Raw genomic sequence first — 13250 nt, forward strand, 5'->3', positions numbered from 1 at the left:
GTCAAACGCCCGTCAAATCAGCCTCAACGAGAGGGAGAGAAGCAGCCATTTTGCTTGGATGTGAACTTGCAGCTCAAAAAGAGCAATCAATATCGTGCACAAGTTGTAGGGTCAAATTTCAGTGTGTCGTCTGAACAATGCCTTTTTCGTGGTGTGACAACTGAAGACTCACACCTGATGAAGGCCTAATGGCCAAAACGTTGTGCTGCTGAGTATTACAATAAACTCACCTTAGGAGCTAATTTCAGTGTGCAGACCTCTTTTGTTTTCACAGCTGAAGATTGCCACATTCGGAGTCGACTGACTTCAATAGTGAGTAGGCTACTGGGTAAAGACAAGGAAGGCTTTTGACAGGTTTAACTTAAAAGCATCATCACTGAGATATGCACACATCAACTAGCTGGGAGACTTCAGACAAGTAGGAACTTGTTTGCCAAAGGGAGAAAAACACAGATGTAGTGCAATGCTGTCCATGCATTATATACAGGCATTGAGGCAGTCAATTTCAACACAGAGGTCTGGTGACAAATGGAAGGCCAGCCAGTGCAGAACCCCCTCCCCTACCGCTCACCGCAGGCTTACGGAGGACTTTTCAACCTCTCATTCCAAAGCAGCAACTCGCTCAGTCACTCGCTGTCTCGGAGCTGCATTTCTGCTATGAAAGCATCTGCATGGACAGTTCATTGTGGCTGAGCAAAATGTCCTCAACATCGGTAGGCTGGGGCTTTTCTTTCTCCGGCCGCAGTGGTCCATCTCCTGCACGCGCAGCTGTAGCTCTGCCCCGCCCCTTTCCTCTGCCCCGCCCCTTTCCTCTGCCATGACCGGAGCTCGGACCGGAAGCGTTGCCTAGCAACCACACTAGCAACCAAGACTAGCAACGACGCGCCGCTTTTGAAAGCTGAGACATCACCTCCTTGTTATCAAAATAACCAAAATAATTCCTCCCTTTGGGGACAACCTGCCAGCTAAATGATTTGTAACCAAACATTTGCGTTTCAGTAAACGACTAAACTTATTTTCGAAGGAGAAGATACTCAATTAGCTCCTGCCGAACTGTTTTGACACGTCGAGGCGCTTGCAAATAAGTGCAAGTTAGCCTAGCACGTATTTAGCAAGTGGGTTGCTAACGGTAAAGTTAATTTAGCTATTTAGCTACATTAATGGAAAGGAGGATGGACCTAAAGTAGCCGGCTACACGTTTTCAGTTATTATTATATAAAATGCAATATATAATAAATACAGAAGCAATCTAGTTAGGCATTTCTTTACATTCCTAAACATGGAGGCTCAGGTATGTTTTTTACTTTAACGTTACACATGACGTTTTATACAGGTGATGCAAAGTTGCAATTATTTGAATGTGTTGGACTATGGCTATTATGGTGCGTTCGTTTATAACTGGGAGGTGGCAAATTGCGACTTGCTACTAGGAATGATTAAATAAAACACCGCATGAACTCGCACTTCCTCGTCGCATATTCGGATATGTTTCTCAGCCCCCAGTTGCCGGCTGATGTCAATATCATATCATCATCGTATCATTCGCTATAGCTCGAATGCACACAGGTCGGAGGTAGGTATTTTGCCACTTGCGACTTGCCACCTCCGACCACAAACGAATGCACCATTAATCTTCTTTCTCTGTTCTTCTCTTGTGTTCCACATGTTCAAAAGAAAATATTTGGGGAGGCTGCATTCTCATTTTTGTGCATCCAAATCATTAGGGATGCAACCTCAGCAAATATTTTCAAATCGAGACTCGTCTTTTTTGCATTTAAATGAATGTATTATTCATTTAATGAATGAATTATTTTTTGAATGCATATTGTTAAATGTTAGTTGATTAATATATATCACTGTGTATGTGTATGTATATACACTTTTCTGTCTCTACTATTCGTTTTTATTATCTATTTGTATAAATCTTAGATTTTACATTTATTTTGTTATGATGAGCACTTCATGCTACTTTTGTAGGAAAAGTGCTTTATAAAGACATTATTATTATTAGCATCATACTCATTATGACATTATTATTTTTATTATTATTATTATTATTATTACTCAGAATGCCTTCCATAATAAGAAGCTGCCCAATACCCCTGAGAGTCCAGTGCGCCTCCTACCACAGCTTCCTCAGGTGTAGTACATCATTCAAAATCAACTTGAGCACTTTTTTGTTTTGCAGCAACAAAGGCCTAATCATGCATTTCTAAATGAGTCACTTATTTGTCTCACAGAAAAACAAAGAACAATAGGCCTTATGTAGGGCCTATACTGTACGTTCGTGGGCTGTTCACACACTGTAAATGTCATATAAAATGTTGCTGAGATGTATATGCATGACTAACATGATCCCAACACACCTCAGGTCCGCTCCAAACCCCAGTGGAAGGAGACCACTCCTGCTTTTGTCCTGCAGTCGCCAGTGAGAGGGGAAGCCTCTGTGTTTGGAGCAGCAGCTAGACTCTCCAGTGAGTAGCCCATATGAGATATCAGCAGGCTACTAGACTCTCCAGTGAGTATCCCATATGAGATATCAGCAGGCTACTAGACTCTCCAGTGAGTATCCCATATGAGATATCAGCAGGCTACTAGACTCTCCAGTGAGTAGCCCATATGAGATATCAGCAGGCTACTTCTAACACCAAGACCGGTTACAACATTCAAGCCAAATGAAACTTTTTATTTTTTATTTTGGGTAAACTGGGGGTAAAACAGGGGTAAAACTGGCCCCCTCTGACTACATATTTTTGAATTTCATCATTGAGTTACGATTGTAGCTACATATTATAGAGGATGTACTTTTCTCTGGTTACTATTGTTCACCTTAAAATAGAGCCACATCATGATAAACCCATGATCTCCATAACATTTCTGTGTGTTACTTTTGCTTGACCCTTGGGTCCACCAGGAGATGAGCTCGGTGGGGGGTCTAGGACGAAGCGCTGCCAGAGCCTCAACAGGGGACTGGAGGACCCTCAGAGCAGAGAGGCGGGCCTGTCGTCAGAGTCCTCCAAACATCACAGCAGCAGCCATGCACAGCCCAAGAAAAACCGCGAGCACTTCCGCAGTGCCCTGGTCAAAATCATCCTGTAAGTATCCTGTTATCCACACCTGTATGCATAGGATGCACCGTCCATCCCTCCCTCCCCTTGACAAGCTACACCAATTTCCATGCCCGTTGAACACTTATTAGTTCCTTCCTAATTACAGGCAGCAGGAGTCCTCCCTGGGTAAAGCCATCATGGAGGACAGTCAGCCCCCGAGCTCTGGACCCCCCTCCTCCACGGAGATGGACATCCTGGTGAGAAACCCACCATGAACGCCCCATTGCTTAGAACCCTCTGTGGTGGTCCAGAGTACTTAAAATATATATATATATATACAGTATCAAGCATCGTATGATTGATCACTATACTATGAAAAGATAATTATTCATGTGGGTGGCAATGTTACATGATCACTGGAGATAAGCTATACGGTATGCAAAATTCAAAGAACGGGCAACTGTTGTGGTGGTTGTCAGTGGCTCTTGTTGCTATGTACAGTAAGTTGTCAGCAGTGTATTGTAATAATAATAATAGATCGGTTTTATATAGCGCTTCTCTAGGTACTCAAAGACGCTTTACATAAGAACACACAAAACAAACAGGATTGTAGGATTATTTTAGAGAGCACTAGCCTCACTGCAATGCAATGCGCTAGAGGTAGTAGTGTAATACTGGGTATGGTTGTGGCAGTAACCAAAAAGGGAAAGAGTAATTTAATTTATTCCTCATCCGAGTTTTTCCTGGCTCAGAACGGGTCTTTGAGGGGTGATGCGCACACATTTTTTGGGAAATGTGTGCGAAATATTCTTTGCTGTCGTTCTGACTGAGCTCACTTTTCACAATTGCGGGAAATCTCCTGACATGACACAAAAGGGATATGAAGACAAAATGTTTAAGATACTGATAACCTGTCTATTAATGATCTCAATTACTAGTGGTCCAAACCATGGGCAATGCAAGAAAGAGGGATGGGCTGCCCTTGAAACAAGCTATCAAACACATTTGGAGAGGATTTGAATTACTATTTGTCTTCTCAATTTTTTTCATTTTGGCACTGGTGATTTTTCTTTGGCTCTGGCTAAAATCACTTTGGGGGGGGTGACAAAAAATCCTCTAGATGCAGGAAAAATCCTGCTCATAGGAGGTCAATCATATATGTTACATACCGTATCTACCATGGCCTTTTTTTTTTTTACTTCCTAACTGTCTGTCCTATCAGAGATATTACTATTACATCCGTCATGGCATTGACACGGAGCACGTGGCGGCCATGGAGGACTCGTGGCTGGAGAATGTTCTGGACCTGGTCCCGGAACACCTGAGGGGTGACCCGAGGCTGACCAGAACCATCGAGCTGCTCTCTGACGAGATAAAGGAGGACTACCTGTTCAGCGTTAAGAAGGCCATCGGTACATTACATTACATTACATTACAGTCATTTAGCAGACGCTTTTATCCAAAGCGACTAACAATAATTGCATTTAACGTAGGAAGAGCCAATGTACTACTACTTGCCAGAACTCACAAGTGCATCTTCTTTCTAAAACAAACAAGTGACTAAGAGCATAATCTAGTGCTGAAGGCAAAGTGCAAGAATCACAATCTAAAGTACAGTGCAATATAATAAGTGCTTAGGTGGGAGGATTGTTGTAGTACTTCTTGAAGAGATGAGTTTTGAGCCTGCGACGAAAGATGGGCAGCGACTCTGCTGTCCTGACATCAGTGGGCAGCTCATTCCACCACTGCGGGGCCAGGACAGAGAAGAGCCGTGACCGTGTCGATCGACCGCAGGAGCCTCGGAGTGACGGGGCAACCAGTCGCCCTGAGGTAGCAGAGCGTAGTGGTCGGGAGGGGATGTAGGGTTTGACCATGGCCTGGAGGTAGGAGGGGGCTGTTCCTTTCATTGCCCTGTAGGTTAGCGCCAGAGTTTTAAACTGGATGCGAGCCGCTACAGGGAGCCAGTGTAGGGAACGGAGGAGGGAAGTTGTGTGGGAGAATTTGGGGTGGTTGAACACCAGGCGAGCAGCAGCTTTCTGGACAAGTTCCAGAGGTTTAATGGCTGACGCCGGTGCCCCCGCGAGGAGGGAGTTGCAGTAGTCCAGGCGGGAGATGACCAGGGCCTGGATGAGTACCTGCGCCGTTTCATTAGTGAGGAAAGGGCGAATCCTCCTGATGTTGTAGAGCATGAATCTGCAGGAACGTGTGACGGTACTTGAACCTCAACACGTTCCAGGCCCATCGGTCTTTGTGCTGACCATCAGTTAACGTGCATGTTCAGCGCAGCGTGTCCTTTGCAGACGACCTACGTGTCGATACTGCACGTGAACAAGATGCGCATGACTTTTTCACTGTGTGCTGTTTGTCACTGTGTGGACAGAATAGTTGGTCGCTGGAGGAGGTTAAATACTTGGTTTGAAGAGGCTATGAATGAATGATTTGGTTTATTTTGGACATTCTTAATGGACCATAAACAAGCTGTTTCAAATTGTGTGAAAGTACAGCAAAGAATTTAAAAGTTAGAATTTAAAAGTTATTGAAAGACAGACATGTCTTTGTTTGTTTGCAGTGGACTTTGTCCTCAGAGACCCACGGGAGCACGATGAGGACAAGGTGAAAGACCTGCCCCCTCACAGAGCTGAGTAAGTCTGTGCATGAAGAACATTCTATATTGTATTCCACTTTAGAAAAGAGATATATAGGAGAGTGCTGCAATGGGTCCGATAGACAGCAGGGGTGCAGGTGTCACCTTTGCCACCAGGGGGCGACTGTAGCACAGTCAGTGGTTCGAATCCCAGCTCCAACTGTCCACATGTCGAAGTGTCCTTGAGCAAGACACCTAACCCCAAATTTCTCCCAATGAGCAGGTTAGCACCTTGCATGGCAGTTACCGCCATTGGTGTGTGAGTGTGTGTGTGAATGGGTGAATGAGAGGCCATTGTAAAGCGCTTTGAGTGCCGCTAAGGTAGAAAAGCGCTATATAAGTGCAGTCCATTTACCTACATTTACCTTTAGGTGAAAATAGCTGTTTTTAATCCAAAATAGGTCATTTGTATGATCTGCATATGTATGGGTTTGCATGTTTGTCACCTTTTTCACCTGTGATCGGTTTGCACCTCTGAGACGGTGAGTAAAAGTAGAAAATCAGTGCTCATCAAAGGATGATATAACAGTAAAAAGTGACTTCCAGCTTACTCGGAAAGGTCCCAGTCAAAGGAGTCTCCTAATGCACTCTGATAAGTTAAAAATCCTTTGTCTACCCTTTTTCCTACCACACCCTGATGAAGACGTAAATCGAAACGCATTGGTCTCCTGCACAATAAAGGATGTTTAACTTATCAGAGAGCCTCAGGATAGTCCTTTGACTGTGTCTCACACCTTTTTGAGTAAGCTGGACAGTCACTTTTTATTGTTTTATTCCACTTTACTTTGAACCACAGTTGAGTCCATAACATTACAGCGCCACTGTTCACCTGTTCACTTCCTCTGTGTTATGGGAGGAGTACTAGTGTTTAGTGATGCACCTACATGGCCCCAGATTCCTCAACGCTCCACATTTTCCCCATATAAGAATGGAGTTGGTGCCCAAGCCTTGGAACAAGACCTTCCTTCACGCCCAGAAGAGGATGAGAGAAAAGCTGTTCTCTATCAACCCCACCATGCTGCAAGTGCTGGACCTGTGGCATTTGTCTTTCAAGTAAGTGTACTTAATAAAATAAAAAAAAGAAGCATAGTTTCACTGCAGTTTATGTACACTAACCATTTTGTTTCGACGCTCCCAATCGGCTACTCTTCTTGTAGGAAGATGCGTCTCATTGATGTGGCGGAGTTCAATAACAGAGAGGAGTCTATGGAGCTCTCCATCTTCCAACACCTGGTTACCAAGCACATCGAGTGCGCCAAGGATATTCTTCTCAAAAAGTGTGTATAACTTTACTCTGACCTCTTCTGAACGTTGTATAATGCAGCCTTTCGTGGTCAAACCATTGTGCTCTGTACTGTAGGCACTCAAAACAAGGCACCAAGTACAAGTATCTCAAGAAGAAGGAGATTGCTAACTATTTCATTCTTCCACAGATGGTTTCCTGAGGTCCAGCAAATCTACTACCAGGGGAACAAGCGCAAGCTGGTCCCCAGCAACACCAACGCCTCGAAGCTGCAGTCCTTCTTCAACTGCGTGGCCGTGCTGATGACCTCCCAGCTCCAGAGTCTAGCGCTGGACTCAATGCTGGACTACACACACCTCATAGCTCAAAACCCGGTAATATGATGGCTACAGCGGCATTGCTGAGCAGTGCATAGTGCTGGTAGGCCTAGTGCTCACTTTTAGATTTGGACAGACACATAACCCACAACTAGTAAGCCATAAAATAACCAGCTATATCAGCACAACCGTTGCATACTGCATATTCATTCAACAACATGCACATGCAGCACCTGCTTGGTCAAAGCTCCTAGCTACAGTGTCAACGTGTATTTCTACTGTTCACTCTGTCAAGTAGAACTGGCAGTAGTACTGTACCCACAGGTAAACAGATTGTCTTTGTTTGCTCGTTTACCCAGCTGTCGGTGCGAGCCTACGAACACCCCGGCTTCGTCCTGCGCCTGGTCCTGGACAAAAACGAGATCAAGTTTGAGCCTGACTTCACAGACTTTGAGGTCATCCTGCTCAACGTCTACGACGCCATGCTCAAGTCCGTCAGCCTGGTGCCACGAGTGGAGACGAAGCTCTACTCTGAATGGGTAACGGGATTGGGCTGAAGCTCTACTCTGAATGGGTAACGGGATTGGGCTGAAGCTCTACTCTGAATGGGTAACGGGATTGGGCTGAAGCTCTACTCTGAATGGGTAACGGGATTGGGTTGAAGCTCTACTCTGAATGGGTAACGGGATTGGGCTGAAGCTCTACTCTGAATGGGTAACGGGATTGGGCTGAAGCTCTACTCTGAATGGGTAACGGGATTGGGCTGAAGCTCTACTCTGAATGGGTAACGGGATTGGGCTGAAGCTCTACTCTGAATGGGTAACGGGATTGGGCTGAAGCTCTACTCTGAATGGGTAACGGGATTGGGTTGAAGCTCTACTCTGAATGGGTAACGGGATTGGGCTGAAGCTCTACTCTGAATGGGTAACGGGGTTGGGCTGAAGCTCTACTCTGAATGGGTAACGGGATTGGGCTGAAGCTCTACTCTGAATGGGTAACGGGATTGGGCTGAAGCTCTACTCTGAATGGGTAACGGGATTGGGTTGAAGCTCTACTCTGAATGGGTAACGGGATTGGGCTGAAGCTCTACTCTGAATGGGTAACGGGATTGGGCTGAAGCTCTACTCTGAATGGGTAACGGGATTGGGCTGAAGCTCTACTCTGAATGGGTAACGGGATTGGGCTGAAGCTCTACTCTGAATGGGTAACGGGATTGGGTTGAAGCTCTACTCTGAATGGGTAACGGGATTGGGCTGAAGCTCTACTCTGAATGGGTAACGGGGTTGGGCTGAAGCTCTACTCTGAATGGGTAACGGGATTGGGCTGAAGCTCTACTCTGAATGGGTAACGGGACTGGGCTGAAGCTCTACTCTGAATGGGTAACGAGACTGGGCTGAAGCTCTACTCTGAATGGGTAACGGGATTGGGCTGAATCTCTACTCTGAATGGGTAACGGGACTGGGCTGAAACTCTACTCTGAATGGGTAACGGGATTGGGCTGACTTTTGTTTTGGTGTGCGTTTGTGATTTTTGCATGTTTTGAGGTATGATCACTATGCAAGGAAAGACAAATATCTCATTAGGCCGTGGATCCACTGCGTTTTTTTTTTTTGCAGAGCTCAATCGCGTCTTTTCTAGGGCTGGGTATCGATTCGAATTTCAAGAATCGATTCAATTCCGATTCACAAGGTTCAGAATCGATTATCATGATTCAATTCGATTTGATTCAATTCAATATCGATTCGGTTAGTGTTACTAAAACCTGTTTTTTCTTAGCTGTAACCTTAAAGGACTATGCTCGTTTTTGACAACCCGGACCTTATTTACGACATATTATAAGAAGTTTGACTCACCCAGATCACTTTTGTGTTGTTCGGAGGCAGGTAGAAGAAATTTAAAATCCAGCGCGAGCCAGTATATCCATGTAATGGCGGCGCACGGGGCAAAGGGAATGCAGCTTCTCAAAATCCATTTTCGGCCGCTAAACGGTTGTTTTCATCAATCACATTGCATGAATCGACAGTTGATATTCCTCTACGCGAGCCATTCTTTCGGTTGGTTTTCAAATGGTCTGTAGCCACTGTAATATGATCTTTAGAAGCCTCTCCCCCACTTGCTCCAGCACGCATGCGCACAGGCCAGCGCGCAGCCTGCTATTCTCCGGCTCACGTTCTCTGCGCTACGATCGTAGTTGGTGCCGAGAATATTGTCGTCGTCATTCGTCAGCAACAATCCGATCGTAGCGCAGAGAATGTGTGGGAGCATAGCCAGTGTAAAGATCATATTACAGTGGCTACAGATTATGTATTTGAAAACCGAAAGAATGGCTCGCGTAGAGGAATATCAACTGTCGATTCATGCAATGTGATTGATGAAAACAACCGTTTAGCGGCCGAAAATGGATTTTTAGAAGCTGCATTCCCTTTGCCCCGTGCGCCGCCATTACATGGATATACTGGCTCGCGCTGGATTTTAAATTTCTTCTACAGGCCTCCGAACAACACAAAAGTGATCTGGGTGAGTCAAACTTCTTATAATATGTCGTAAATAAGGTCCAGGTTGTCAAAAACGAGCATAGTCCTTTAATTGCATGACTGCCAAGTTATGCAACACATCAATACTACGGCTGGGTATCGATACTGATTTCCAAAAATGAATGAATCATTGAATGAATGAATGAACTATTCATTCCTTCATTTATTCATTCATTCATTAAATAAAAGATCGATTTTGGGATTCATCAATCGATTCTGAATCATTCGATTCAGAATCGATTAATGGATTTTTTTAACCCAGCCCTAGTCTTTTCCGCTATTTTAAAATAGTCTCTGTGGCAGAGTGATCCCAGGTGCCTACTGGTTTTCAGTGTGGACGGCTGCAGAGCGCTCCGAAGCGCTTGGAGTTGAGAATAGTACAACCTCAGAGGTCTGGGTCACGTCTGAGCTCTCGCTTTTGCCCTTCGCTCCCTCTATCACGCCCAGTGGATCCACGACCTTAGCTACTCCCGTATAGTACGGATGGACTCAACCCCATCTACCCCCGCTCTCCTCCCCCCCCAGCCGGGCAGCCGGTCCGGGGACACCCTCAAGCCCATGGTGCTGCCCGAGATCCTGGAGGCCCAGCAGGAGGAGGTGCGGCGCGTGGTCCGGGCCGAGAGCGCCGGCCCCCTGGAGCATGTCCGGCTGTACGACCGCTACGCCCCGCTGGTGTCCCGCCAGGCCCAGGAGGACGTGGAGCTCTTCCTCCGCGACAAGCGCTCCTTCCAAGAGATCATGATGGAGGTGACCCGCTACCAAGCTCTGGCCGACGAGATCCAGTACAGCTCCAACAAGGTGCCCATGTAGGCCTAGTACTAATGTATCCTAGTAGCCTAAGCACTATCAGAGTACTCACTGTACTAGATGTCAAAGAACTCTCATATGCTAGCCGACCTAAGGCGCAAGGTAGCACAGCTTCATAAAGGTACTGTAGTAGAACAATTGGTATGTTAAAGGAGTAGTAAAGGGAAAAATCATGTTTAGCCCTGTTTTAAGGTTACTTATGATCATATACAATGGTTCAGATCAAAAAGTTGACAAAACTAGCACTCTTGAGAAAGTTGATAATTGCTCTACCATCGTTTAGGTCATACAACGGATGTGGGTGGGAACCGTGAAAAATCATTCAAAAACATGTTAAACTCTCGATTTCAAAGACAAGAAGCTCACCGAGGGGGTAATTGGTGTCCGTTCGCCCTGCTGCCCTACCGCTCTGACATCACTCTGACATTCGCTGCAAAGTATGAATCCTGTAGGGTTTTATTGATCATTTTATGAAATCCATTGACTTGTATTGTCGCGACCGTTGTAGATGTGTAGATCAATCCGCAGAGGGGATTCAGGAAGCGGAACTACTTACGGTAGCTATTGTTATTGTTCATGTTACCTAGTTTGCGGAAGTTTACACACGTATGTGCTGCAACTAAATTGTGCTAAATATTTTAAAAAAGCCTTTCCAGATGAATTAATCGAATCTTACTTTATGGTGAATTATATGTCAGAACGCCAACTAACACCTCGGTGAGTTTCTTGTCTTTGAAATCGAGAGTTTAACATGTTTTTGAATGATTTTTCAAGGTGCCCACCCACATCCATTGTATGACCAAAACGGTGGTAGAGCATTTATCAGACTTTCTCAAAAGTGCTAGTTTTGTCAACGTTTTGATCTGAACCATTGTATATGATCATAAGTAACCTTAAAACAGGACTAAACATGATTTTTCCCTTTACTACTCCTTTGAGTCCTTGACTTGGTGTTTTACGTTTCACCCCTTACCTCTCCACAGAGGTATCTGTGGTGCTTGGGGGTGAAGTTGCTTTGTGAGAGATGTCAAAGATGCCATGGCTGATTTAGTGTTCTAGTTTTATACAGGGCGAGTCTTAGCAGCCTATACATGATTATTCTTGAATGCAAAGTCAACATGTAAATATGAAGTGTAGCGCAGCTCTTGTATTTCAAAAGCTCACGTTTCAAACCCGCATTTAATAATGGAGTGTGTAAATCTGGCCAGCCAATCTGGGGCGCCAGGGTCAGTGTCGCACTCAATCTTGTCCTCGCCTCTCAAGTTGACCTGAGCTGTGTTCGGAATCGCTCCCTCGTTCCCTCACTCCCTATTCCCTATATGGGGTTCATCATGTAGTGAACTACTTAGGGAACGGAGATAATGTCGGGTACATGCGCTGTTCCCTGGAAATCAAGGTGAATTATGGGTAATAAATAGTGGACTATATAGGGAACGAAAATTCTGTGGAGAATTCGGACACTACAAACAAAATGGCTGACGCCCTACATAGTGCACTATATAGTGAATAGGGAGCGATTCCGAACACAGCTCTGGTGTGGCGCTGCAGGTGGTCCGTCTGGGCATGTTCGAGATCCACTCCCACGATCTGGTGCGCTCCCTGGTGAAGCACGCCGAGGGTCTGCGGCAGAATCTGGTCAACCACATGCTAGAAGATCACCGGGAAATCAACAGCAAGTGAGTAATGTGACCGTCCCGGCAATTTACACGATTCTGTTCTCTCTCAAATTTGTCTGCCCAAACAAAGCACAAACAACCCCCCCCCCCCCTAAAGCTGGCCCCTCTTCTGTGCTTCAGAATGCTGTTTAGGTGGAGTTAACTTCTCAAGAAACACCCCTGAGGGCATAAACACAAAACTTTTCACTTTTGGCCAATTGAAAACTTTTAAGCGGAGACCTTAGCTCACCCCTCTTCATAAACTCAAAACAAATGTTCCGTGGAGAAAATGGAGCATGCAGTCCTGTTTCAAAAGGCCCTCAGCCTCGTCGCCACAGTGCTGACCCTTCTCGACCCCTGTGCTGTCGAGAGGTCCCCGCAGTGCAATATCATTCACACCAGCCAGACTCATGCGCTCCATGCCGCGCCGCCCATAACATTAACTCGAACGCTCTGTGGCTCTCAGGCTCTGCGATGAATTTGAGAAGATCGGCGAGAAGGCGCTGAGCACGCCCCTCAACACGCAGGAGCTGATGGAGCTCAAGGTAACCCCGCTGTGGCCGTTGGTGCTTAACGCGCTGTGTGTGACTAATCTGCCCTACCTCTAGTCCCGTCATCAACGTGCGATTTCTGTTCTTTTACGAGTCCTGTGTGATTCGGGGCTCAATTTCCCGTACTGCGGTTCTGGGTTTGTGCAGAGGCTGTTGGATTGTTGTGGCTCCCCTGTGTCTCTCACACAGCTGTGTCAATGAGGTCAATCAGCTCTATTCTCAGTCTGGGCACAGTTTAATCTACAGTCCACTTCTTCCTGGGCAGTTAACTGGGAAATAGAATTCAAACCACCTGGGTGATTACATATGCTGGTACATTTTAAATTGTTCTGGGTATTTGTATTGAAAGAACCGGCATTCCAACTTCAGCCAACAGATGTACTGTAGCACGTTAGGATTATTATGACACTCAAACTGCACTATAAGACTTGTCTTTTTCTTCTTATTTT

At 45.6% G+C, this 13250-nt stretch overlaps 1 protein-coding gene across 1 annotated transcript in view; it reads left to right on the plus strand.

Annotated features, from left to right (window-relative positions):
* Window positions 1-1279: 1279 nt before the first annotated feature.
* Window positions 1280-13250, plus strand: part of dnah7 (dynein, axonemal, heavy chain 7) — a gene marked incomplete at both ends in the record, with an annotated part of 109454 nt that continues 97483 nt past the window's right edge. Inside the window, 14 exons of the mRNA XM_084452028.1 lie at window positions 1280-1291; window positions 2069-2140; window positions 2372-2474; window positions 2915-3095; window positions 3217-3307; window positions 4273-4462; window positions 5620-5692; window positions 6622-6747; window positions 6852-6971; window positions 7128-7311; window positions 7614-7793; window positions 10314-10586; window positions 12144-12271; window positions 12717-12795. Coding sequence (XP_084308154.1) covers window positions 1280-1291; window positions 2069-2140; window positions 2372-2474; window positions 2915-3095; window positions 3217-3307; window positions 4273-4462; window positions 5620-5692; window positions 6622-6747; window positions 6852-6971; window positions 7128-7311; window positions 7614-7793; window positions 10314-10586; window positions 12144-12271; window positions 12717-12795 — 1812 coding nt within the window. The remainder of the gene's footprint in view (window positions 1292-2068; window positions 2141-2371; window positions 2475-2914; window positions 3096-3216; window positions 3308-4272; window positions 4463-5619; window positions 5693-6621; window positions 6748-6851; window positions 6972-7127; window positions 7312-7613; window positions 7794-10313; window positions 10587-12143; window positions 12272-12716; window positions 12796-13250) is intronic.

Source organism: Borostomias antarcticus (assembly GCF_949987555.1).
Source record: "Borostomias antarcticus genome assembly, chromosome: 17".
Taxonomy (NCBI): Eukaryota; Metazoa; Chordata; class Actinopteri; order Stomiiformes; family Stomiidae; genus Borostomias; species Borostomias antarcticus.